Source organism: Neodiprion virginianus, chromosome 3, assembly GCF_021901495.1.
Source record: "Neodiprion virginianus isolate iyNeoVirg1 chromosome 3, iyNeoVirg1.1, whole genome shotgun sequence".
In the NCBI taxonomy this organism is placed as follows: domain Eukaryota; kingdom Metazoa; phylum Arthropoda; class Insecta; order Hymenoptera; family Diprionidae; genus Neodiprion; species Neodiprion virginianus.
In genome coordinates, this window is record NC_060879.1 from 31,475,006 (window position 1) to 31,502,659 (window position 27,654).

General features: G+C 44.1%; 2 protein-coding genes across 16 annotated transcripts in view; both read left to right on the forward strand.

Moving 5' to 3' along the window:
• LOC124299973 (peripheral plasma membrane protein CASK) overlaps positions 1-27,654 on the forward strand; it is a 142,184-nt gene that overhangs the window by 49,199 nt on the left and 65,331 nt on the right. Inside the window, exon 1 of one of the 15 annotated variants that reach the window (XM_046753508.1) lies at positions 25,628-26,678. The exons of the other annotated variants lie outside the window; for them this stretch is intronic. Within the exon in view, the coding sequence (XP_046609464.1) occupies positions 26,007-26,678 (672 nt within the window). The 5' untranslated portion in view covers positions 25,628-26,006. Of the gene's footprint in view, positions 1-25,627; positions 26,679-27,654 lie in introns of those variants that run through there. 15 annotated transcript variants of the gene reach the window in all.
• Positions 1,814-20,019, forward strand: LOC124300007 (uncharacterized). The gene is made up of 3 exons (XM_046753599.1): positions 1,814-2,091; positions 14,587-15,366; positions 19,961-20,019. Exons 2-3 carry the CDS (start codon positions 14,899-14,901, stop codon positions 19,976-19,978), a joined length of 486 nt encoding a protein of 161 aa, XP_046609555.1. The 5' UTR covers positions 1,814-2,091; positions 14,587-14,898; the 3' UTR covers positions 19,979-20,019.

Consider the following 27,654-nt stretch of genomic DNA (forward strand, 5'->3'; position numbering starts at 1 on the left):
ATCCAATTCAAATGATGAAATATTAAAATCATCAGAAAATTTATATATTAGTATAATTCGAGTTATTTTCTAGTTTTTTTATATATTCGTTCTACGCGACATGAATTCACGACGAGAACTGCGGAAGGGCACGCATTGGTGTGGAAACAGCGTTAGGAGATAACTTTCTTCCTCTTTCCATAAGTTCGAACTGGGTGTGTATGTACAAATACTATTCAAATACATGAAAGTAGTGTGAATGCAAAAATAAAACACTGCAAATTATAAATTTTGAATAGTGTAAAAAAATCATATAATATAATACATACAGTGACAGAAAAAAAAACGGAAAACAGATATAGATTTGGCACATTAAAACCTTCATATTTATAATACTTTTGTTCGATGGAGGATTTTTTTGCAGACCTGTGTTCTCTTTTTCAACCTCAGGCAGCACCGGTTGAATTGTTACATGAAACTAGATTTTTGATTTGGCATGGACTTTCCGATGCTCCTTGGATTATATACTCAATTTTATGGATAAGGGTGCTGCTCAGTGTTCATTAGCTCGGTGACGCCGCTCGAAACGTCTGGGTCGAATCGATTACAGGAGTATTACTAATAAACCACTGAGGTCGCAGAAGTGATTAACCTGCACGACCCTTCGCTGCATGCTTAAGCCTTTGATCAATGATCGCATTATTCAGATTATACGTGAGTCTTGATCGACCAGTTGTCTTCCGGGCCTCCGCACGTTTGCGGTTAGGCCACGGTTTCGTCGGATTTGATCTGGGTTTGAGCTGATTTTCGGGTAAAGTAGCCGTTGACGAATAACAATCATTGAAGCACCGTATATTGATACGCGTACTGAGGTGACTTGAAAGGAATCGATTTTGCCAAAAAGATTTCAAAGAGTGAAAAGCTGCAACTAGACTTTCGACGAGCTTATTTCAAGTTTTTGGATCCCAGAGTAGATTTTTGATCGTGTCCATTCGCTGTGTGCAATTCTTTTGTATGACGAAGAAGGTCTTTTTTGTTTTACCTTGAGTCTATCTATAGCCGGACTTACGATACGAGTCTTGTTAGAAAAAGACGAAAAAAACTGGAATGTCATACTACGGTAGAAAATCTTTTACACGTTCGCAGATAAACACAGAGGTCTGACCGAAACGGATGTCGTTTTGCAAACTTGTTTAATTACACGGATATTCGACAAAACAAACAACGGCATACGTCGTACTAAACGATCACCAACAAATTAGGGTCTTGGCCCTGATGTCAACTTTGTAAAATATCCTAGGGGCAAAGAGTTGAAAAAAGAAACGCCTCCTCGGTATACCTATCATAATCCCGTGAAACTATTTCCAGCGTTTTTGTTTTAGTGGAAATGAATTTACAGAAATGCTTCCGGGTATCTTGAAGACTTCGGGCGAGCAGGACCCTGAGCACCGGCCAAAATCCCTCAGTCTGCATTCCCATTATCCGTTCCACCCCAGTGTACACCAGCAGGGTTTTAGCATCGTGAAAACGGAGGAGAGTAACGACATGGCAGTTTTAAGTCACGGGAGGTTGCAAGGTGGCGGCGAAAAACGTAGCGGTAGGGTGGGCATTTGGCCGGGTGTGCGGGACGTTAGTTCCGGGCGGGACCGATGCGGGAATGGAAGTGGCGCGGACGAAGGACGGAAGTGAGGCGGAGGCGGAGGCGGTGGTGGTGGTGGTGGTGGAGGCGGAGGAGGTGGATGCGGGGGTGAGCGGCGAATCGCAAGGGTGGGGGTGGGGGTGCCGCGGGCGCCAGGGCATCTAGCTAGTGTGCCGCAGAGCGTGGATCGCGAGCGACGGTACGCGCCCGTCACCCTGGCCGTCGCCCTGGGGTCGCGTCGCGTTGAAGCGTACGGTTCTTTATCAAGGGTCTGGATCCTCACGTACCTATTGCCGGCTACGTCAAGTTTCGCATCCCGCCTCGGCGCTAAGACCCCTTCTCGTCCAACGTGATCAACACGGCCCAACCCCCATCTCGCATACCCTAACCTAACCTGACCCGGTCTCATCCGACCCTTAACTACTACGCCTGCTTAAGGATTCCCTGATTGCTGTCTTCTCATCTTGGTTCTTGTAGGTGGATCTAATTTCGAAACTTTGTTCTTCGTCGGCGTAACTCTTGTTGTACATGTTTTAAGTCGAACCAGAGAATAATAAAAAAAAAAAAAAAAAACTTCAAAGTAAACCAATAAGTAGGTGAAACATTATAATCTACGAAATAAATAATGGGCTAAACTGAAGAAAACGGATGGAATAATTATAAGGGATGAACCGTAACTGGCAGTCCTGTGTGCATGTCGGCTACTGGTTTGAAAGTGCGTGAAGTTGACCGGCAGGTTGTCGACACTGCGGGTGGCGCGAAAGCGGCACCTTCCAGGCACCCTGCAGTGGAGCTCTGTCTCGAGTCGAAGCTCTTCTTACCGGTGCTGCTACCCGGGTGTAGAGCCTTGCGGAGGCACGGGTTTGTGAAAACCTGACCTCTTACTAGCCATCGTGTTCCCGCGCAACGTGGCGGATGTTCAGGAAACCTTGAGTCATGTTGTCAGTTAACTCTTCAAAGCAACATTCGCGGTGCCTTAGCATTCGGAAACTTACTATTTGCCTGTTTTATGCAGATACAGTAGATGCCATTTACTGATGTCAGATTCACTCTTAGAGGGATGAAATTTTCTCTCCCGAAATTTTCGCAATCACTCTTGAAGGTCACGGCAGATTTTATACATACAATTGTGCCTTAACATGGTTCCAGGGTACGGAATCATTTCGTTGAGAGATTCCGATCAACGACGACGAAACTTGAATCTGCAGACTAGTTGTAAATGGGATTTAGAGGGACGAGAAATGGACGCGTGAATGGGGCCGTTTACTCCTTAACGGTTCAATTGGAAATCTGTACAAGATCAAGGCCCGGATTATTTGAGGCGTGTAGGTCTCTTTCACGGTGCATCAACTTCATCCTGTTCCTTTCAACTCTCGCGGATCATCGATATTCATTAGAACTTCGTATTTCGCCCCTGAACGTACATTATAATTCCTTTTACACAAGCTTCGAAGCGAATGATATTCGCTTGGGTTAAATGACGGGCACGAGAACAATCAATGAATACAAAGCTGTAGCGCGGGATGATGTGCATGGATATTCGTTTCTGTACTACAAGCTGAAAGGCGTGTACGCGTGTCCACGATGTATAAACACCGGTAGACTCCTTTCACCTACAGACGCTAGCACGCGCACGCACACTCGCAAACCCGGTTGATCGCAGGCCGCGCGCTCGCGCATTGATTGAATTTGGTACAGCTGGTTTCGCTGGAAACAGACGAATGAGCTGAAACTATGGGATGGTGGAAGGACGACGCTATCCGCCGCCAGCCTCCCCTGTTTGCGACTTCTGCGTCGTCGCCCTCGCACTTTCGTACGTGCCAAATTGTTTCTCTCCCCGTTATAACTCGGCCGAAAGTCGAGCAGAGGTGAGATCTCGTATAGACTATACTCGCTCCTTCTTAAGCCTGATCCTCTGACTCGGACAATTTACAGAGCCTATAGAGAGCGAGGCTTTTTTGTGCTGCAATCAACGGCAAAGTATGCATGACACTCGAGGTCGACGAGGTCGATACTCGTACATTCGGGATTCACTGATTACTCGCAATTTAAATGAAATGCGCTGATTAAAACGTTCACGTTCTTCGGTCCAACTAGGAAGCATCTTTTCAACATTTACCGAAAATTTCTGGAAACCTTTCACGCGACTGCAAAAACCGCTGCGATGATCAACCCGTATATTTCGATTTGGCACATCTCAAACTGCTGAAAGATTTCCTGTTCGCTTCATTTAATCTTGTTCAAACTCGGAACCCTCGAGGGGCTGGTATTTCGACGATGAATGCTCAGGGTTTAAAAAGCAATCGCGTAGCTCCTTCGATTCCTGCCACAGCACGTTTTATATACCGTGACCTGGAAAGTAGCGGAATAAAAATCCATGCCGAATGACCATAAATATTTTTCATCGTATTTGGCGACTCCAACTACGAATACGCCTAACTTCCTAGGTGAAGACCAATAATTTATAGTCGGTAATATTGTCGGGTCGAATTAGACGACAGGAGTCGTTTAGGGTGAACGGGGAGTTATGAGGGAGATAATGAAACGCGAAACTTATATAACTCGCGCGAGATTCGCGGATGCCGAATTAAGAGAATCCTCGGAGGCTCGAGCTTCGGGACTTCCGGACTTCTTCTGGGCCTCGGGGCATTGCGATGGTACCGTCGACGATATTACTTCGTGTGTTTCCCTCGACGAGCATTGAAACGTTGCATGTTTTGTCATCGGGCTGCTTTGTCTCTGAGCCCGTGCATAAAAATGTACGTACCACCTGTCTCTGCCTTCTCTCATATCGCGGCTCTCCTACCTACCAGTCTGTTTTCGATTTTTCATCGCGCCAACGCTCACAATCAAACATTTCAAGCCTCTCTTGTCAGCCAGCCGCCTCGTAATCACCAGACGCACGTTTATTGCCGTAAGGATGCTCTCAAAGTACGCAGGGCTTCTTACTCCTTGTTTTTTTTTCAACCTTTGTGACGATGATCAGGCACTTCTTTAGTTAGTCAGCAGCAGACAAAAAAGATCGCGGCTTGTCATTTGAGCTGCTTAAAACTCGTTGGGATTTTTTCAAGCAATTCTTGGTCCTCTCCACCTTCCCAACCTTGGTTCCAATTTCTCAAATAATCAACTGAAACTGAACCTGAAACGTATTCTTATCAAGTCTCGCGCAGACCGGCTATCTAAATAGAGTCGTTAAACTTTCGATTTAGCCAAATGCTTTTTCACCAGCATAACATTATGCTGAATTTATCCAGGCGAGTGTGAACGTGAATACTTTCTCCGAGTATTCCATACGCTGCGGAGTACATTTTTTCAGAAAAGGGTGACTATAGGCGGCTGTAACTAGGCAGTAGCGAGCCTCTACTATACCTTTGAAACGTAAAGAACGAGTCGTAAAGATTTGAAACGAAAGTCTTGTACTCACACTAACGTTTCCCGTAAAATAAAGCTTTGATTGTCCATTTAGTATCGTTAAAAGTTTAGTGGCAGTAGGAAAAGCCACTTAGTTGCAGTGTCGCGAATATCAGAACGCATCGCGGAAGTGGTGCTTGCAGTGTGGCCAAGAAACGTGATTTAAATTTCCAAAGTTTGTCCAAATTTCGGGCAAGTCCGCAACGTCGCGACACACGCAGTCGCCTCGACGCATATTGGTTCTAGCAAAAGTAGTAAGAATCCTTATGGCCGGAGGATGCATTATTAATGATTTTCTGAAACGCGGGTTGGAAAAATCTCCCCATTTATATGAATCACGAACCTAGGTAACGGCTGGTCTTGAGTGCGGCTCTGAGAAATTGAACGGATGCAAATGTAAAGTTATTTATAAACCACGGACTAGCATCTTATCTGCATTACGGTCTTAGGTTCACGCTGATTCAATGGAAACCAGGAATTAAGCATGCTTTAAAATTGACTCCAAAAACAGTTCCTGGTCGGCTTTCAAACTTTTTCTCACTGTTTTCATTCTCACCCTTTTTTATGCACTACGTAGACTGTGTACGTGTATCCCGGTCAAGTGGGTGTTTGCTTCAAAACGTTGCTGGGATTGTATTATTCCAATTAACAAGAAACCAACTTGAGTGTAGGCTGCGGTAAGCTTTGCTTAGTGGATGGATGTGATTAGCAAGATTTCGCACGTATTTCGCTAACCGTATAGGTGTGGAAACTTCATTCGTTGGTACAACACAGCTCATATTGGCTGTAGAAACCTCCGTGTTGTTCCACATCATAAATCAGCCTTTCAGCAGTAAACTCAAATATAGTGCGGTGAAAACAATCGATTAAATTATTGACTCAGTAAATATTGTGAAATTCGACCAAGCGCGTAACCCTCCACATGTGATGGGGGTAGTCACATAAATGTATTTCTCTTCAAAAATTTTGTTCCCAAAAAGCAGACTTGAATTCCGACACCATAGAGAGTCGTTCTGGCTTAATTGGATTACGATATTCGTAGGAAATTGTGGTACAGTTCCGAGACAGATCGAGTCAAAAAATTTACCTACAGAAGTGCAAATTGCACTCGGCGACGAATTCCGAAATATCATGGGAAAGTATAACTTTGGAGAGGTCAATTAGTGTTCTTGTAGCTTTTCCATCACCTCAGTAATTTGGATCCCGTCACAAGCTAGGTGGAGATAGGTGGATATTGATTCTTAACCGTGGACACGATTTGCTGCGAAATCACCCGTCGCTGGCGAATCCATATAGACGATGCCAGGACCCTGGGCTGCTGCGAATTTCATATTCCACCAGCTGCTTCCACGGCGTTGGAAACATTGCCATTTCTACCCTTGATGCTACGCACAGCCCTGTTCTTTCACCCTCTGACCTCTTCGTCCTCCGCCTCTCCGTCACCTTTCACCCCGTATATTTTCCCCGCGATTTCCGCGTCCCAAAATATCATTTCTGTGTACTTAACGTCAGCTACAAAAGCCCTCCGTGCAATAACAGCCTCACGATGATACGTCTCCACTCGGCGTAATATCAATCGGCTCGATCGGTAATGTGAAATCTTTGATTGATTATCCGAAAAATTTCCATACGGATATCTTGTTACCAGCTGTACAATGGGGTACACCAAATAGGGAGGAAAAACCGAACTGTCGTGTGTTAGAACAAATTTCGCTACTCCTGGAATGAGATAGGTCCACCGTTCACCGTGGAATTGAAACTGTTTCTCCAATCAGAATACAACGTTTCTAGTTAAATAGTAACAACTCTCGACGCTCTGCTGCAGAGACCTTCGTTTTTACTCTCAAACAGAATCGCCTTCTACCTTATTTTCATATTTTAAACTTGTGTAACAGAATTTATTACACGTTACTTATACTTTCACATTAGCAGCGCTCTAGAAATTGTATCCATAGCTTCAGATAAACATATCTGCGCGGTCAGTTACGAGATGAAATGTGTCACCAAATTTTGCGGAATCAACAGTCATGCGGAGTCGTAGAATTTAGGACTCGCCCTAATTCAATTTCACGAAGAAAAAACTATTTTAAAAGCGATCGTACAGACAGTTGTATTCTATCGAGTTGAAAAACTTTGAAAAATAAGTACAAATAAAAACATTCGATGCTGTTGAAACACTGCCAATTCCATTCCCTTGCTTCTGCTCTTGAAGTATAGGCGTATATCGGATGTAAAGGACACATACGAAAAAAATAGTGAGTCGGAATAAGAAAACCTGCTGGGGAGAATAGCGGATGTAAAGTTCCAAAGAAGTCCGCTCAAATACTTCTACCTATATGTATAAGATATCCTTTGCAGGCCGGCGTCCTTAGTCCTTGAGCTTTGGTCGTTGCTCTTCGACTCTTCTCCTTCCTGTATCATTCCCCGCTCGCCCTCTACTTTTTACTTCCTGCTTTTTATTTTTTACCGCTTACCCCTTATAGCTCAGCGCATGGCGAGTCACTTCATGGCAAACTGCCCAGCTTCCCACGACCAAACCTCCCTCTTCTTCTCCTTGCCCTCGCCGCCTCTCGCTTCGCTGCAGCCCTCGTTGGCTTGAGTAATCGGAAAATGTACGGGGTGTACGAAGAAGAATGTTCGCACTTATCAACTTCATTGTCCGTTCGTACCGAGGGAAGTTTAAATCGAAATAATGGCGTTCTTCTTCACGTTGATTAAAATAGCGGCGAGTCAAGTACATGAGACCGAACAAAGTAAATCAAAATTTTGAAACATCGCGGGTCATACTCATTTCTTTGACTGGAACAGCCATTTTGCTTCTTATCCGTTCGACTCGTTAATTTTTCAATATTCAGAAAAATCGGTAATATCTTATGCTCTACTAAATCGACTTTTTCCAACTACCTGTTTCCAAGCAGAACCCTTCCAAAGATGCAAGTTTTCTCATTGCATTTCATAACTCAAAGACTCTTCTACCAACCCATTACAAGGTAATTAACTCTCCGGCGGAATTGCAGATTGTTAATGGCAGTTGGAAGAATGGCAGTTGTGTTGTAATGGTTCTTTTTCATTTTGATCTCAAGGACGTGCCATAACGACATTATAAAGAGGTTTGTGATGTAATAATCTGCTGCATAACTTAGTAGCGCAATTCTAATTTTTTTGTGAAACCTCGCAATCTTAATGGGTTTCTCGAAGCGTTAACATAAATTATAAGGACATCTTAACTGCTGAATAGGCCGTGAAAAAGTGTCGCACGTAGGCGGGGTGGTCAAGTGAGGTTCCCGAAGAACCTGAGGATGAGTACTTTATGCTTTTTTAACCAGGTCCAAATTATTCGTACCTTTGCAAACAACCATGTTGACGAACCACCGAAAAAAGTCGAATTAAACCAAGTGATGATGCAGCCTTCGGCGGGGTAAAGCAAATATTCAGTTGAAATAACGTGAAATGTTGGTTGATGCAAACAACGACTTATTTACCTTACCCGCATTGAAACTCACCGGTTTGATTTGGTCCGATCATTGTCTGTAACATATTACCTTCGGATATCGAACTAAACACTTTTTCATTACTTCTCTACTCCGACGGGCTTTTTTTTCCAACACTGAGCTAGCATATTGGTAAACCACCTCTTATCGTGTTGATAGTGTGGCTGAGATTAAGGAGTCCCATTATACTCCGCAAGTCTTGCATCCACGCTTGTATCGGAGTGTATGATTTTCCAGTGGTTGGTTATTCATCTTCAGGCAGTACTATTCGCTACCTCTTCATATATCTCTTTTCCTCCCCGGCTGTAGGTATCGGGAACTTTTAATCTTCCTTCATTTCTCCTGATTCGCAAAAGACAAGGGTGCAGATCGGAGATGTTGAAGGCAACAATAACCACGCGAGCATTTTCAATCACCTGCGAAACGTTCACGAAGGCAATTAGTAGATTTCTATGTCGTATCTAATCTGCTTTTGGCATTTGATTCTGCGACTCTGTCCCAGCCAGGACTTGAACGATAATTTTCCCCAAAACTCGTCCGAAATTCAGTCGGCACGTGCAGCACGTCTTCCGCCTCGAATCATTATTCAATACTCGTCTACGCTCACCCCATCGGGCCCCCGACCACCCGGTTTTCCATGCCTTGAAGCCGTCCGTTCGGAAGCTCGCTCCCATTCTCAAAACGGATTCGGTCTGAAAGATCTTTACTGCAAAGCTATGGGCTCCCTGAACACCTTTCTTTGTCTATGACGACTGCCGCTTGAATCCCCCACGTTAAAGTTGTCTTCTTCACGGGGCGTGTCTTCTACTAGCGCAAGTTCAAAAATGCATAGCGGAAGATGAAGGGTGCGGAGATTGATTCGGAAATTTTTATGCAGCCTTCCGCTTTATAATGTGGAAAAAATCGGTGGCTATTTTTCGCCTGCCAACGAGTCCGGATCGGAAAATGCAAAGTCAGGCGGTGGAAGTTGAATGACGACCATCAAACCCTCGCGAGCGTTAAAACTCACCGATAACGGGAACGCGTGCCGAAACTGTTACCATCGCTGTAAATTTTGATGGCCGTCCTCAAACCTTATAAACACCAGCGAAATCTTTCGAAAATATTTCATATGAATTTTCTGTTCACTGTATATAACGTCTATGAGAAAATTCTTAGACGGTATGGTTGAGCGAACTATGCGATCGTCATTCTGCCGGATCGTTAAACCTCTTTTATGAACAAGGATGCTCACGTTTAATGACGCTAGGAGATCTCCAGTCGCGAAGTAATTCTGACGGGCTGAAATAATACTCGGCACTGTTAGCAGCTCAGGTCGAGATTCTCAAGACCGAAAATCAATCATTATCCGTGTGCAAATGCAACTTGGACACTGAACTCATCCCGAAAACTGAAGTAAAATTTTTGGACGTACGATTCGACTTGAGTGGGCCGTAATTAACACATTAAAATTGGATGTAGAGTATCGGAATAAATGGGTAGCGCGTGTCTTCAGCCATAATCCTGCTCAACTAGTTTGCAGCGCCCGATATTACGCACACAACAAGCTTCCTGGTAGATAATTAGAAAACGAGAATTGAGATACTCTGAGAGAAACCCGAAGACCTATATTGACGTAGCCCATAACCAGACGATCGCATAGTGGAACCAATTATCCCGCGAGTTATCTTCCTAGCACTTTTGTGGCTTGCTTGAAAAATACTAGAGCGTTGAAATTGAGGTGTGTCTAACGATCGGTAGTCAAGCTCAAAAGTAGCGAACATAAAAAAATATGCAAATTGCACTGTTAAAACTTTCTTATGTCCGGATTACCGTGAATTTTGTGCGTATTACACGTTACCTCATGGTTTATGGGGAAATTGAACGTAGGCGCGGCGCATGCTTTGTGGGTGAAATTTATCACAGAAGGTAGCTTGTGCGAATCAAGAGAGGCGTACGGCTGTGGAATGAAATATGTGTGTGAGTCTAAAGGAAAATTTCGTCGCGGTGTGGAGAACTCGTCGAAACGTGACGGCGCCGGTAAAAATACCCTAACAACTCTCTTCGCTTATCACCGATACGCCAGACTGTGTCAAACGAACGATTAATTATACGTTCATCCCCAGGTAAAAGGAGGGTTTTGGTACGCTCGGTTCGCTGCAGGGCGCGGATACATAAATATATGTATGTACGTACGTATGTACGTACATACATACCTGCTACACTTTGCTTTCACATCAGTCGCGAAATGAGCCACTGGATTTCGAATGACGAAAAGTGCCGAGAATGTCTCTCTATAAACCGTGATTAATCAATGCCATCCCGGAATACTGGGTGCCTGCCCGATTTATTTTCAGATTTAAGTCCTGCATCTGCCCCTGGCTCACTGGAGTTTCCTCATTAAACCATCTCCCCTAAATTATTTATTAACCAAACATTGACCGACCACACGGGGCTCCCGAAATTAACCCTGGCCACGGGATCCACCGTCGCGAAATATAGGCTTGATTATTCAATAACAGTGTGAGAATAACAAAATTGAGCTTTATTAGCCAAGGTCGAATGATTTTTCGAAAAAAATCGCCATGTGAATTTGACAAACCTTGTATTGAAACATCTTAAACGATAGACAAATAATTAATAGATATGTGCTGAACAACAGAAACTGGCGGATGCTAGTGACAACGGAAAAAAGCATTTTGCTGGTGTCAATTTGAGACTGCAATGTGGCGCCGGTACCTAATATTTTTCGTGACAGATACAGCCGATGGTGAATATACTTGAAAAATTGCGGAGATGATACTCCGCGGAGTTCCTCATCGATCAAACCTTGAGCGGACACTTTTTTCGCGGTATCCATGCAAACGGTGAACTGTCCATGTCCCCTTAATATTCATTGACGGAACGATGCTCCTGGGCAACTTTCCAATGCCGATTTTGCAGCTCGGAATTCTAGTATTGCCCAACTTCAGAGAGAATTCGGTGTACGGCAGGAGCTACACAGCACACGTTTGTACAAGAATAGTTAGCTAGAGAAAGGGATTCGGGGATGAGACGAATTTCAACAACGTGCGACACATTTTGACACGTAAAGGAACGAAGAACCACTTGCTTCCTTTGAAGTATCGTCACCTCTTGTACCTACGTACTCGTATTACAGCACTTCGCTCTGCTTTGTATTCACAGCCACGCACAAGACCGCGTCTCTTCGAACCGCGATTAAATTGACGCACCTTTTTCCTTCTTCAGCTCACTGGTACATCAGTGTGAGTTTAATTTACGCAGATCGGGCACGTCAAGTCCCCCAAGTATCGTGTAAAGTATTAACTGCGAGAGAATCCGATAGAAAAGGGTAGTTCTCTTCCACCAGGCATTGATTTTCTCTTCGAGCGACGACCTTTCGCGGAACATCTGTCTTGCCATTTCATTATATGACTCGTCTCGTTCAAACGAATGGACAAATAATACGTTGACTCAACAGTCCATCAATTTCCTCTCGCCTAAGGGCGGTCAAATTTATTTCCACTTTCGAACAAGTTCAAGATGGCTTTTCCCTGCGATCGCTGCTTTTCATTTCAGGATTTTTTGTCCGTATGTATACGAACGAGTTGTGCTTAATTGCCTGTGACATTTCTGGTTAATCTCGTTATGCAAATCATCTTGTTTGCCTCCAGAGTTTTTTTCCATGCGAGTCTGACGAACGCAAGGGGTAAAAATTAGTTCGATACTGAAAATTGTTCGCAACGTGGTATAAGATTAATTTTCGATAATAGTCTGAATGAAATTACTGAATCGCTATTTCTAAATATATTTATGAGAGCGGGAACATTCTATTGAACATTCACGGTGACGCGTAATTGGATATAAATTCTCTTTGCCCCAACGAGACGCTGTAGGTGGGTATATGCGTAATTCTCACGCGTCATAAATATGGTTAGTTTAAAAATACTTAACGTCAGCGATGAATTATTTCTAATGAACGTAAAATAAATCTTCCGCCCCTAAACGATCGATCTCTAATGGCCCAAAGTTTGGGGCGTGCAGATAGAAGTGCCATATCGCTCTCTCTTTTCCCCCCGAATATCTTGAAAATAGCTCGTCCACACGAAACTGATGGCGTGTGATATCTCGTAAAATGTTTAATGCGGTTTTCTTGATTCCTTCGATTCTCTCAGCGCATACTTTCACGACTCTGCATTTTTCTCTAACGACAATAATATTCCTCGCTGTACTCACTCGAATTCACACACATAATATGTACTCGGACAAAGTTTACGCATCCAATAATCACATAGTCGTTAATTTACACGCGACTGAATTGAGGTGCTTCATATTCGCCATAATTGTAAGAGATCAACTGAAACTACAGCAGCTCTGCGGCAACAATACTAATCAATCCGACGACTCCTCTACACACCATTTCGTGATCGAGCGTTCAATTTGTTGATTGTCAAACTGGAATAATGTGCCTGTGCGCCAACGCACCGGCATGTTTGCTCCCCAGTGCAGGTACATTGTTTGCTACGGCAGTTCACTTGGTTTAACGTGCACACATGCACGGACACAAATGTGAACTCAGAAAAAGGTCTTTGCATATCTGTTAATTAACATCAATTTGTTGACGCATTTTTTATCAAATTTTTTCGAAGATATACAACGTCGAGACTGTTTGTAATCGGTGACTTTCAAAAAATACGCTGATATACCACATGCAAAAATTTATTTTAGCCTTTTTGAGAATCGCACAATATTTTTGCGAAAGTTAAAAAGCGTTTGTATTTGAGCGATTTTCAGGCTCAAATTTTCTTTTTCTCGTAATCGATTTGTAGCCGCCCTTTTTTCGGTTAATCGGTACCTCAGAACCTCAAAAGATACGAAAATTTCTATATTTTTGAAAAATATCTTTTGACCTATTCACCGCAGTGCATCAAAACAATGAAAAATTCCCGCGTTCTTGTTTGACGTTGAATGTCATTCATGTAGCATAAATCATATTAAAACGATAATCTTTACAATCAAAATAGTTGAAAAATTATTTAATCCAGTTTCGCAATTGCAACAGAACCCTTCGAATTGTTGCGCTCTAAACTTTTCCCCAGACAGTACTAAAAAATGTTTGTTTTCTTCGCAAAATGACTCGATCAATTTTAGAATCGTCTTAAAATTCACGAATTGCATCAGAAAATTGAACAGAAACTGACTAGTGAATAATCTCTGTTTATTTTCGTAGTTTTCTAACAGTTGGGCCTAAATTTTCTTCCCACCCTCTGGCAAGTGCTTTGAACAAAGTAGGACAAATCGAAATTCATACATCAAGTCCGTTTTATATGCGGTTGTAAGTGGAAGAACGGCCGGATGGCTGACCGTAAGGGCAAAGTGAGGAGAGTATAAGAGTTTCACGTGCCAACAGAGCAGCTTTCGTGTTCTCGGAAAAAAGTTGGCTCTCTTTGTGCATCGTTGTATCTATAAGTTCTGTAGCTTGTCTAGTTGGTCGATGCAGTGTCTTAGACGTCGATTGAAAATATGGTGGCGATGTGCCGCGAGAGATGTTTGGCTATCCGAAACTGTGCCGAAGAGGCTGTTTCTTAGCTGTGAATGAAAAAGCCGCCCAGCAGTCGTAACTTTTCACCGTTTTCTCGGTAATCAAAACTAACGCGGCTCTTTCAATTTCTCTTATTTTCGTTTATTCTTCTCGGTTAGATAGTGGCCCACACAAGGTGTTGGTCTATCGCTCTTTATTTGCGCACGTCTCTTTTTCTCGGCCTCTCGGTTCGTTCACAAGGGAACGCGTTACTTGTGGTACAGAGCCTGAGTTTCACTTTAAATTCAGACCTGATTGGACGTTTTCTTTTTCTTTTCTAACTCTCAAGTGGTTTGGCTGGAAAAAAATAATTAAAATAACGAAGGCGGTTTCTCGGGTTCGTCCTCCAATCCGATAGAATGAAATAGAAGTATCTAACCATCTAACCTACAGCGCGCATGCACATCGGATTGTAAACAAAGAGTATTTCCTCGATATTTAAGACGTTTCTACAGATTCAGTAAAGATCCTAGATCGTCGCATGTAGTAGATAAATTTTGTGTCAGACGCTCGCCTCTGCCCGCGACAATGATTAGGTACGCCTCATCCCACCATTAACGGCCGCGAGTAACCAGTCTTGATGAGGCTTCCAGCAGAGTTTCGCGGAGTGTTACCCTGCAGCAAAAACCCCCCCGCAAAGACAATCATCAGCGACGTGTTTGAAACTCCTGGCAACCACCGAGAGAACCGCGCTTCGTCGATCAAACCTGCGCCGGCATCGTTAAAAAGAAAATGTTACACGCGGCGACCGGTGATTCAAGCGTTTCCCCGCGAAAACCCTCGACGCTACTTTCGTAAAGTGCGATGTGACTTGCGCCATGAATCACCCTGCGACCAGGGACCCGTTCGGGTTGGTCAGGTCGGCGGGGTGCTGTTATCATCCTTGGAATTCTCAAGCTCTGCCGGTCTGCCGGTTGTGCGCCAGACCCGCGTCCAGCTTCCATCTCTGCGGAGCCCCCGACACCCTTGGGGGTGTCTTCGCCGACTCGGATCGCAACCACCAAGCGGTTCTTCAGGGGCGGGTCTCGCCCCGCACTAGCTTCCGCTACCGCACCCACCCCCCGACCGCCGCCAGGTCGCCAAGCGTCAACTCTGCTCCGGCCGGATCGTGCGTTGGGTCGCCGGGACGTTCGCTGGCTCGGAGTTCACCCTCGACGACTCAGCGACCTCCGGGGCTCGATCATCCTGACCGATGGATCGGGGAAGAGACAAGGAGATCGCTGCGGCCTCACGTCTACAAGTATTACCTCGGCCACGTGCAAGAGTATCGTCGACAGAACATGAAGGTACGCCTCCCCCATTCCACCCCTCCATCACACTCCTCGTACGAGCTTCACACTAGGTACTATTCTACGGACATTGTTATGGCGGATTAGATTCTTTCCTTTCTTCTCCATTTTGCACTGCAGTTACGAGCTGTGAGAAAGGGAAAGGACACCAGGGGAAGAAACTCTCTATGCGTAGGTATGTACGTATATATACGCAACGCGAGTGAGAAATTGTGATTGGAAATCGAAGCACCGAAAGAAATGAGAGAGCAGGGTTTTGAGGGCTCGAGTGGGGGATGAAATCCCGGCACGCAGTATCATCTTAACGATAAACTCTTGCTGTCTGATGTACAGAAGGTCGGAACCTGGTGAGACAGATTTATTTCGGACTTTTGTTGAATCCAATTTCAGCTCGGCAGCCGAGTCGACAACTGAGCAAAGCCTATTTTATCGAAGCGAATGCAGATAGATCACGGTAGCCATAGATAATTGAAAGAAACTTCGATGCCTCGCTATCACTCGACGACACGAAGTTCAGTTCAGAAAACGTTGCTGCGGTATTTGAATTTCGAGTGACATCTTACGATGTATACAAATCTTTTTTTTCTTGGTTCACGGACTTTTGCACTAAGGAAAAATATAGGGAACTTGAGGTTTATTCATGATTGCCCTCGCGTGAAATTATTTTACACAAAAATTTGACCATCGATGTAAGTACGGCAAATTTCGTTTGAACCTTTACACTCTCATTAAAATCTCTCTCAGGGATGAAAGACTAATTCGAGAGGCAGCCACGAGTGAAGTACCATAAATATTCGAGACTGTCTGCTAATCGAGAAAGATCAAACCACAAAATTACGAATATAACGTCTCGTTGCGGTCCTTGTCACGAAATGAAGATGCTAATCATAATATTTCTTCTCAAACTGTATGGCTATATTTTAAATGTATTTTCATTCCTTTCATTGCACTGATTTACACCTGCAGTATAACAGCATGTATCTCTGCAAATAATTACTGATATATTTTCTTCGCATATCATCATCATCATCATTATTGTTATTGGTACCTGATTGTTGAATCAAGTTTTTCAAACCGACCAGCTTAAGCATGGTTTCTTGTAAAATCTTTTCTTTTCGCGCGAGTTCGCACCATCAATGTTCGTAAAAACAGCAGTCTTTCATGGTTTTATTGACAATGAGTTATCGAGGCCTTGTATGTAAGATATTCTCCCAAAATACATATACGCACATATGGATGTTTGTATACATTCATTTGCTAACGTGTAACAGCAATCACGATTTTCATTTTGTAATACACCACTTGACGAACATGAAACAATGTGCCAAAGTGAAAGAAGAAAACGTTTGAGAGAAAGTCTGGGATCTCGAATACAGCTGTTGTCTGGTTTTCGAGAATTTTTGTTATTTTTTGCGAAAAAACGTCTGACAAGCTAACAATTTGAAATTTCTGTAAGAATTGTTCAAAAGCAGAGCTATTCCACGAGACACTTGTCGTCAGTTTTGTCGTTCGTGCCGATATGCGACGATGAAACCTTTCCGGAAGAGGTACTGATGAATGTTGCATTATTTATAACGTCTCATGAAAGGAACTTCCTTGGGGAATGAGCTGCGAATGTTTATGATGCAAATTGTTGAATGACTTTTGAGCCGGAGGAAAACACCTTTGAGGATGTACCGCGTTCTCTACGTGGAGTGAGCGACTGACGCGTTGGAAAAATTCCCCACGGCATGTTTATTTCATCTTACGTATATTTTTTATGTATCTACATATATGCCGAGTGTAACATCCGTCGTTGAATAATACCGATACCCGTATAGGGTGAAGTTCGTTCGACTTTTTTCATTCGAAGAATGTATTGAAATTGTAAACCTATTTACGCAAGTGTTTTTACACCATTTCGGTCCTTCAAGGTAACAATATTGAGAGGTTGGATAGCATTGATGAAGTGGTTTACCCATAACCCCGAATTTCCTTGAAAAAATATTGCAATTCTCATTCCGTACAACAAAGCTATTACGATTCAACAGAAAACAAAAATGTCAACGGAAAGTAATCTGAAGGATCCTAAAAATGTTCATCAATTCCTATAGAATTGGAAAATAATTTTTGCACTGGGTGCATTACTATTGAGCAATATTACAGCTGAGTGTACTCGTACATAAGATTCGAAACGTTTACGTTCCTCCATATCTTTAAATATGTGTTTTCCCATCTCGTTAATTAGTTCCACAGAGTCCAAATTTAATTTCACTTATTCCTTTTACTTATCATGTTCAACGAATGTTGGAGATCTGCTACAGATTTTTCGTTTCAATAAGCATTACGCTATTTGTATAGAAAGTGATATCCAACAGCTAACTTTCGTTAGGGCCAAGTTTTCCATCCGCTTTCTTAATTCTCACTAAATCCTGAAAACGGTGCAGGCGTAGGCGAGCCGAGCTACGCAGGGAGAAAGGCCTGGTCTAAGTACGTTGAGGGGTGCTCATCATCCGACTTATATTCATACACTGAAGAACATATTAGCATAATCACTCCTTGGCTAATCGTGTCACCTGCTCATGACGGTCGATGAAATCGCTCGAATATTTATGCTTCAAGTACGTTCGTTTACAGTACAAAGATTTTGCTGAATTTCTGACAAGCTTGAGAATATTCTGAACTGACGTGTCTTAGACTTGAAAAATTTGTCTATTTTCGGATCTCACATCGAAAAGAAGACCGACGAAATTCTATCGAAAAACTAAATAAGCTGTCGACTGTTGATATTGAAAATTTGGTGGCTCGATTTCTCGTCTCCGTTGTATATTCGAGTGTATTCAGGCATGAAGCTGAGTCAATTCTTCATTGAGTTTATTCGAACCTGATGCCGTTACTGCAGAAGTAACGAAGCGATTTTCCGTTCTTAATCCAATTGTCTCGGAGGGATTCTCCGACCTTTAATGAGCCCCTAGTGCGCCAACTGTAGTCGGTTTAATTGTAACAAATTCTTAGCGGATCAGTGTCGTCTACATTTAAATCAGCCCCGTGTAGGAAGTTTCGTTTGCACTTCCTTAATTAGCAAATTTACCGTGAACATATTCCCAAGGGTGATTGTGTAGACTATGGAGTGATCCCGAGACGCTTGGTAACCCTCGCGTGCACTTTCACCTTTCAACGCAGCCATCTTTAATCTCGGTACAAAGCGTCTAACCCACCAGAACTCCGGGCTGCAGACGTCTGCTGAATTTCCGATCATTGATACGTCGCACGTACAGCTTGGTTGCTGAAATTCGCATTTCCGGCAGGACCCCATAATCAGTCACTCACTATCCAAAATCGGTGACTGCGCACCGAGTCCTTCCACCTTTATCCGTTGGTTCAGGATCACGAGACTGCATCGCCTGATGAAACTTAACGCTCTATGAAACATGAGTAGTTTCACAGTTCGAATTAACCCATACACAGAAAGATGTACTTCCATCGAGCAGCGCTGCTAATTATACACATATGACCATAAACGCTACCGTGACAGATTGCACCCTTGAAAATGATCGGTACGGTAAAAACGGATCAGTGGTTAGTATTGTTGATGGATTGCACACGTATCTAGATACATATAATAATTCACGAGTTATATTCAAGCAATGATGAATATTTTTTTATTTCAAAAGAATTTTTCCACATGTAAAATTCTTTGTAGTCTCGTGGAACTTTTAACCTGCAGACAAAAAACGGGAAAGAGCAGCCGGTGGCACGTAATTATTCAGTGCGGTGAATAGGACAAAAATGAAAAAGCTAGAGCAAACTCGCGTGCTTAATTACCGGTGGAAAATCATCTGAAACTATTTATATATTCACCCATATGAAAGCTGAATTCGTTGATTTTCCTCCCGGAAAATTGAGCACGAGGTCACGTTGACCTGAATACGCAATCCTCAGGTCAATCCAAACTCTATATCACGTACTTTGGATACTCACGTATCCCCGCGAATTACCAATCGATTCCCGGTGTCCCGCACATCGTATTATAGGCTGCAGTTTATCGCATACACGGTCTGGAACGTATCGTAATCCATTTGAGCTTGAATCATGCCACTAATATAGGCACGGGCACGAAGAGAACAGCGTTTCAGTTAAAATCAGAATGTTGTAAGCGGAAGCTGGAGAAATACGAGTGAAAAATTAGCTTCGGCACTTTTTCGTTATCTCCGGCAAGTGGGGGGGGCGATTTTCTGCAAACCATTGCGAAGCTCGAGTGAAATCGGCGAGAGCGAGTCCCGTATTTTCCCTTCTCGGTGTAAAGAGTTCCTATATCTGTTTGTACGCGTACTTGAGTAAACTAGAAATGCATCTCATTTCGGAACCTATAAAAGTTGAGGAAAAGTATATATGCATATGGTAATGCATCGCGCGACCGCGCCGAGGGTCGAGGGAAACATGAAACTTCCCTCGAATTTTGTACACAGACATTTTTCTCCATCCGCTAATTTTGCCATGCGAAAAGTCTTTCGAAAGGCAGAACTAAAAGTTGCTATCCCGCCTGCCCAACTAATTTTGTGCATACGTTTTTTATATTTTATTTTATTTATTTATTTTTTTTTTGTTCCAGGTAAGTTTTAAAGCGTGAAACCCCTCGAGCTAGATAACTTTTTACCCGATGAAAGAGGCTCGTACTACACACGTAAACCGGGATCACCTTTCTCAACCCGTGTCCTTCTTTCAATGTAAACTTTTATCACGGAAAGAAAATTAGTTTTAAATACAATTTGCTCTGATTCGATATGATTTCTTAATAGATTCTGGTCATTTTGACATCTACTATTGTTCGTGTAGTTCTCATGTTAATTATCCGACCTCTCGATTCTTGGCGGGCGGCGTGATCCTTTGACCGCGTCTCGACAAAGAGAGGCACAAAGTTTTGTTTCACGCGAAATCTCTGATATTTTTCGCGTCGTCTTACTCCGATACACACGGATGATTCCGGTATTTCCGTTCACATACCTCGATTTCTCTGTCCCTAAGCATGCGCATTGTAAAACGTTGCGTCATGTAATATGCGTAACGAATTTGCGGTAAACTTGTGCTACCTAACGACTTACGGTTCAAACTAATCTCCGTCTCAATTGAAATTTTCCCGTTAATACGGTAACCAGGCGTAACTTTGTTTGAGAGCGTGGCTGTACGCTTTTTCAGTGTTAATGATTATCGTCTCGGTCCACGCAACATCCTTTATCTCATAATTTTGTTATATCGTTGGAACTGAGTTAACGTTCTCGATCAATTTTAGGTGTTTTAGTAACTCCCTATATTCGCCGCCTCTGTGCATAAACCGCGGTAGTAATATTATTGAACCGATTATACGCGGCTGACATCTGTAACGAACCGTAACCCAGCTGACGAATTTATTGTGTATATTCCAAGCAAAATCGATGATAAACACGACGTGTGCCGGATTTATATTCTACAATGATTCTTGTTCGCATCAGATATTCTGTCAATGATATCAATATTTTTCAATACGGAATATTCAGAGATGTGACAGTTGGGATCTAAAACGTAAATTCATTATGAATATTCTACAGGCATAACGGGTGTTTCGAAATCAGCAAAAAATTCATGAATATTCTATCCAAACGTTTCTGCCTCGCGAACTATTTTCACGCGAATAAAAATTTCTATCCGCTTTCCATTTCGCCTTATTTCGCTAAAGAAAAAATTTCAAAACCTTTTTTTGAAGTGATTTTTTTTCGTTTTTTTGCACGAACGTGAAAATATTAGTCTCATCATAGGTATCTCATTTCTTCGGCTCGCAGGCATGCCAGTGACAACTTGTGTCTCAAATCACTGTTGTCATTCTGTCATACCAGGGCTTTAAAAGCTAATTCCTATGCTCAGTGTACATTGTTAACGAAAAAAGATGATAGAATAACCACAGGGTGGAGATTTCTTGAGAGTCTACGATCTGGGAATCATTTTGTGCATTTTGTGACGATATTTGAAAATTGATTGTAAACGTGTTTTCGACACGTTCATGGAAAAATTCGCGTTATTTCAGAATTAAGTATTATCACAGTAATTCAGGGGTCTACTGTACAATGTAGCGAAATCGGGTGAGGATTGTCCCCAACATGCCAAATAATATGGGTCACCATTCCTTGGTAAACACGATTACGTCTGCCAGTTGTTATATATTTATGGCAAGGTAATCTACGGATGTAACGGCAATATGCAGACATTACAGAAGCATTTGCAACCGACTTTACACACATGCGTATATTTCTTGATAATCCTGGCTATTTTGGAACCAGGCCGAGTTTAAGAGGGTACAGGTTATCTCCACCGTCGCTTTAAACTCTGTGAAATAACATTTTACAGTCTTGCGTACCTACCCTTCACATTCAAAAGCTAGTGTAAGACGCGAAGTTACGACGCAGCATGAGTTAATTAAGTCTCGCGAAAGTTGCACTTGGTTATCTTAGTTACCAAGTGAGTAAACAATCGCACCAGACCAATACTAAGTAGTGAAAAGCGGAAACCATTATAAAAGATGGCGACAAAACAGTGGTTTGCCAGAATGAACGCTCTGCCCTTGCTGACTGAAGTCATTTACACTAGGAACAGCCGAGTAGTTGACTTTTCAGTGCAGATGGTGGAGAGTCGAAGGATAAAAAGGGGTTACCCTTTTCCTCTTCGCATCCAAGTGCTGCTTATAAGACACTTCTAATTGTCATTTCTATAGGCATTGCGCTATAAAATTTGCTTCTATATTTCAAAGCCGAGAGCAGGGCGATGAGTGGTAGAAGCAAGGTACCTATAATCCCCTCCGGAGTGAGGAGAAGTATCTTCCTTCGATCACCCAGATATCTTAAAAAATTTAAATTGGTGCTTACTTATTCCTCGCACGATACGTTTTCCATCCTCGACAAATAGTTCCCGAGTTTGAGTAAACGCGTTAGGATTTCTTCTCACGGTCACCCCGTCGGCAACTCCACTTACCGTTGCGTTATCTCAATTTACCTTGTATTACTTTTACTAAGCTTTATATTTGACCGTTGATTCTCACCGTATTCAACGTCCACGAATCATGGAGGTGAGTACCAAATTATCCGAGTCATAGCTTACTCTGCCTACCTCAGACACAGAAGTTACTCATTCGATTTACTGCACTATCTTCCCGTTTAAATTCAACTCTGATGCACTCGAGAAATGTTGAATACTGCTCGAAGCAAAAAAAAAAAACAGGCAAGATTAACACCGAAATCGAAACAAATCAAATCAGAGACTCGTCTGTACGAAACGTGTGTCAAGCAAGATATTATGGAACAAGGCAAAGGGGTTGAGAGAAGTGCAGAACGATCTTGGGGTGCACCTGACTACGTGCAAACATTGGAAGTATTTATTTTATACTTGCTTTAATGGTTGATCGTTGCAAAGTATGGCCGATATTTTTTGCAAGCGGTAAAGTCGTCGAGTTTTTGTGGTTGACTGTTCGTGACTCGGTTAACCGAGTTTCGGGCTACGACGTTGAGGAACATGTATTATACAGACGCCCGGCGTTAAAACTGACAGTGATTCGGGCCGCGTCGCCGTTTCACCCTTGGTTGGATTAGGTAAACTGATTTGAATACTATAATTGAATAAGACATCAAAATCAACTATCTCAATTTCTCGTCAACTTGACTCGAAGGTCACCACTGCCCTCGAAGGCATGTTTACAAAGTCACGTTCTGGTTCCAACTAATTACCAGTCACAAAGCTCAGGTTTGATTATTATGCATAATTTGAATAGAACCAGCAACTCTGTTCATCTTGATTCAAGTTTGACTTGACCCCAAACTTGCATGTATGTATATACATTATTATACATGTATATTCGATATATATATATATATATACACACATATATATATATATAACACACATATATATATGTGTGTGTGTATATGGAACGCAGGGCTCTGTTTGCTATGGCAGACATATAAATGTTGGAGTCAGGTCCTCTGTGTCGTGAAGATACGGCGTTTCCAGGGGGCGGTGATAAATACGTAAGCAAGGGAATATATCGTGACATGAATGGTCTTGTGAAGGGTGAAATCCGATGGCGATTAGATTGGTGTTTGTCACGATAAAGTTGGAACGCTTGACGAGTCCGCATACCCGGCTGTAGGTGTAGTTGTATTTCCTCTGTGGCCTTACCACTTCCTCCCAACTTTCATCTCCCGGTTCCCCGGCCACCTTCAGCGTTCACCCGACTCCAAGCTATCGATCTCCCGATTCGGCGTCCATGCCGCCGTTACCGCTTCTGACAGCTCCTCCTCGTCCTGTGGTGTCCATTCGTTGGCTCATTCGCTCGCAGAATCCGTGACTCGCTCGTGACCAGATTCTCCGACAGCCGTCTATGCCTGAGGGTCATCTTCGTTTGCAGTCTTTGTTCCGCGGACGAATGATCCATCGATTCCAGGGCTGTCGAGCACAGGGCGAGATCAAGTCGAGCGTTGAATATGGAGCGCATCGAATCGGACGCGGCGTAGTGGCTCGTCGACGGCGGGGATTAACCGTGGAGTTTTCAAAAAGTTACAAACTAATCGGAACTCTGGTTTTGCATGTCAAAGCCGAGGGACCGTATTAACTACGAAGGAGCAAAAATTAGATTTTAATTGAATTTTTTCTCACCTTTTTCATCGTTGGAACGGATAACTTTAGGCAATAGATATATGTTTCCGGGCTCACCGGGAGCCCCAGTTGGCGGTCTTCTCATCTTCGCGTTCCTTGATTCAAAATTCCTCACGAGAATCCTACCATTTTGCTCCCTCTGCAAGCTAGACTCAAAATTGATTTGCCTCGAGAGAGGTGAGGCGTGGTGAGGTACACCTTCCGTATTATCCACCGCAGTATTGTAGTTTTGTCAATCTTATTTTGGCTTGTCGAGGCTCTAGCGGCGTGCAACCGATGTGATTGAATGAGATCGAGAACAGGGATCCGTATCAGGATAATGAAAAGAAGCGGATCGGGGATCAGCTCTTCCTACGCTGATTATCAAAGATTTGATTGAAGGTTGCACTCAGTCCTTGGTCGATACCGCGAAGAATAAGCTTGATTGACAGCAGAGTTGTCTTCCGAGTCACCGAGCCTCTGTTTTACCCCGTCCTTTCACTCCGGGGATACTCGAATTGCCTGCAGACACCGCCTCGATAAAATAGCGAAGTGGAACGCGAACAGCCTCGAGTTTGTACCGAATTGTACCTGCCGCCATTGGCATTCGGCGCATAAATTTATTTGAGGTTGCAATTGGCGCGCCTCTCTGGCAGGTTATATTGCTCGAACATTAAGGGCAACCGTTAACGAGACCGCTGTATAAAAAAAGCGGCGTTTTTCATGTGACCCGTATTTCGGTGCCCGCAAGATGTGTTTTGTAAATGAACATCCACATGTTTTGCACATTCTTCCAAGGTAAAAGCGTTTAAGGCCTTCGGCAAGTCTATGGTGAATTGTTTGCCCGCAGAATGAAGTTGAGGGTTGGGATTGCTCCTTTGCGAATTCTTAATGTACTTCACGAGCGTCGTTAATTAAAAGCTGTAACTATAACGCAACAAGTGTTGTCCCTGAGGAATGTTCGTCGGTATGTTTTCCCTGTTCGTTTCGCCGTTTCTCATGAGAAAATCACCGCTTTCGTATCCGCATAAAAATCTCACGTATCCGCACGCATCCCAAAGCTAGGTCCCTCGTCTCATCCGAAGGTCCAACTTTGAGCGGTGCTTTCTGCAATGCCCAAAAGAACCGCGAGTTTGGCTTTATTCATTCATGAAACGGTCCTCACCGCGAACCACGTGCCTGAGCTAATACGCTATCAAATATTTTCCTCGGAGAGTATCCCTCGTCAACTCTCGACATTTGGCCAAGGTAAGCATAGATATCGTTACCGCGAACTTCCACTCCTGAGCTGCAAAACGATGCCGAGTTTGATTACGGGACAAGATTTCGAAGTTGAGGACCAGGACGAGGGGCTGAGAAGGACGTCTTATGTCCCAATGCATAGGTGTGGGCGCGTGCATGCGAATCCCTTGCCTGTATGTCGCAGCGAGAGAGGGGTGAACGGGGCCATGGAAGAGGGAACGAGCGTTCGGTCCATGGGGACGAAAGAGGCTGAGGCGCCGGCCGAGGGCGAGGGAAGGTTGGCGGGGGTGGTGTGCGGAGGTGGGACTCGGTTTGCGTGGAGGGACTGCGCGTCGACGGCGAGGCCGTGCTACGACGGCGGGGCTCAGTGCTAGGGAGCGCGGCATCGCGACGCCATGCGTTCGGGTGCTGCCGCACTCGCTTTACGTCTTGCGCTCTCTCCTCGTCTCTTTCTCTTTGTGAATTGCGGAACAATAACTTTCGAATCTCGGTAAAACTGCGCGCTGAATCGTCGAGCCGACGTGGTGCCGATCGGAATTAAAATTGTGAGAACGTAACGTCGGTAGTAACGGGTGTCGTTCGTGTAAAGTTGGCAAAGTCCTCGTCTCGCCGCGAACTTCTTTTACTCTTGTGGAAATCTGCAGAGCTGCTAGATAGTCACTCCTAAATGGCGCCGGACAGGGCCATGTGCTACGGTCAGTGTAGACTCGACTTCCGAGTGTCGGGGCGTTCTTCGTGAGTGCCTGAATCCGGATTGTGCCATGGATCCGTACGGTGCCGGAGGAGGAATCGGCGGAGGTGGCGGAGGCGTTGGATGGGGACCACCGCAAGGACACCCTGGACCCCGGTGCTGGGAGAGACCGTGCAGATCGACGGATCCCTCGCCGATGCGTCCGATCGACCATGGTCTCCGCTCCGTCGAGTCAATGCGATCCATGGAGTCCATGAGGTCCATGGATTCCATAAGGCAGATGGAGCAATCAAGGCCGATGGTCGACTCTATCAGATCGTTGGAGCAAATCAGGCCGACGGAACAAATGCGTCAGATGGATCCGTCGGTCCGAAGTCTCGAGCATCACGCTCCGCGTGCCATGGAACATCCTTGCAGGTTGATGGACCACACGGGACACGCGCGTGAACAGCTTGCTCGTGCACACGACCACGGATGCCGTTCGGTCGAACATAGGCCGCTCCACGATTACGTTGGCGGCAGACCCGTCGTCGAAGCAACGTGTCGACCTTTCAACTATTCCTGTCGCTCCCTCGAGCACACGCCTGGCCGTCCCTTGCCTATGGACTCCGTTATCTTTGGATCTCACACCCATCCACCACCGCGAATGCCTGCGGAAAGTCCGTTCAGAGCTAACTGTCCCGTTCACAGTCCTTTCAGATTTCGATTTCCCAATGGTGGATCGGAGTTTTTTCAGCACCAGGTAAACCGAAACTTCGTACTGTATTTATTGGTCTTTCTTGTTCTGGTTTTACCCTTAATTAACTTCCCCGATTCGCGCTTGTTCTCCGGACCAGGTTGGTCTTGTTATTATCGACGTTCTTCGGTGTAATACCGTTATTGCCATTGACAGAACGCGGACGAACATTTTTCATCCTGACGCTATTACTCCCCCAAGGTTCGGAACGTGTGCAAGCGGTGCGTGCGACGGTTAACACTCTTTCTCGCTGGTAATGGAGCGTGCGTCGTGCTCTCGTCGCAAGAAGTGCATTATACTCTTGGGAAAAGCCAGTGCATATGATAGCGATAAAGTTTGTGGAAAGTGTCGAAAGGGATGAAGGGGAGAATGAAATGGCGTCGCATTTCACGCCCAGAGAGTTTCAGTAACAGTTTCAGGACACCGTCCTTCTGTGTAAAATCTATTGTCTGCGATCCTAGAAAGATTTATACCCGTGCATGTTCATACCTGATTGACATTTTCAACCTTGAATTCCGTATCTGAGTCGGCCCTCCCCTCCCCCCCCCCCCCCCCCCCCTTCAACGACCCTTACTCGTCAGTCTCACCAGTCACGCATACCTCACCATATTCGCGCGTGATAACTGCAGTTGTGCCTTTTGCGCATGATTTACTGTCGTGGAATAGACCGTCGATTTCCAATAGTGGCCTGACCAAAGCGCTGGTGGTTCGCAGAATTTACTTTGTCATCTATGACTCGACCGCTATCGGGACGCCGTCGGTGCCAGATTGACTATTTCGTGTCATCGTGGCTTCAAAGCCCGCAATGGGCTACTACGTGCAAGGCTTTTTATTTGATACCGTGGTGTGAATTTATTCTGTTGATTGACAGTTTTGTGAAACCCGGTAATCGATTACAGACGGATATTCGCGAACAATACGCATTAAATGTTGGCAGCGCTTCGAGCAGATTCCTTCAGCACTTTACCAAACATGGGATTAA

Bases quoted from the DNA above. Each gene is read 5' to 3' on its own strand.
- LOC124300007 (XM_046753599.1), top strand. From the start codon at position 14,899: ATGAATCACCCTGCGACCAGGGACCCGTTCGGGTTGGTCAGGTCGGCG.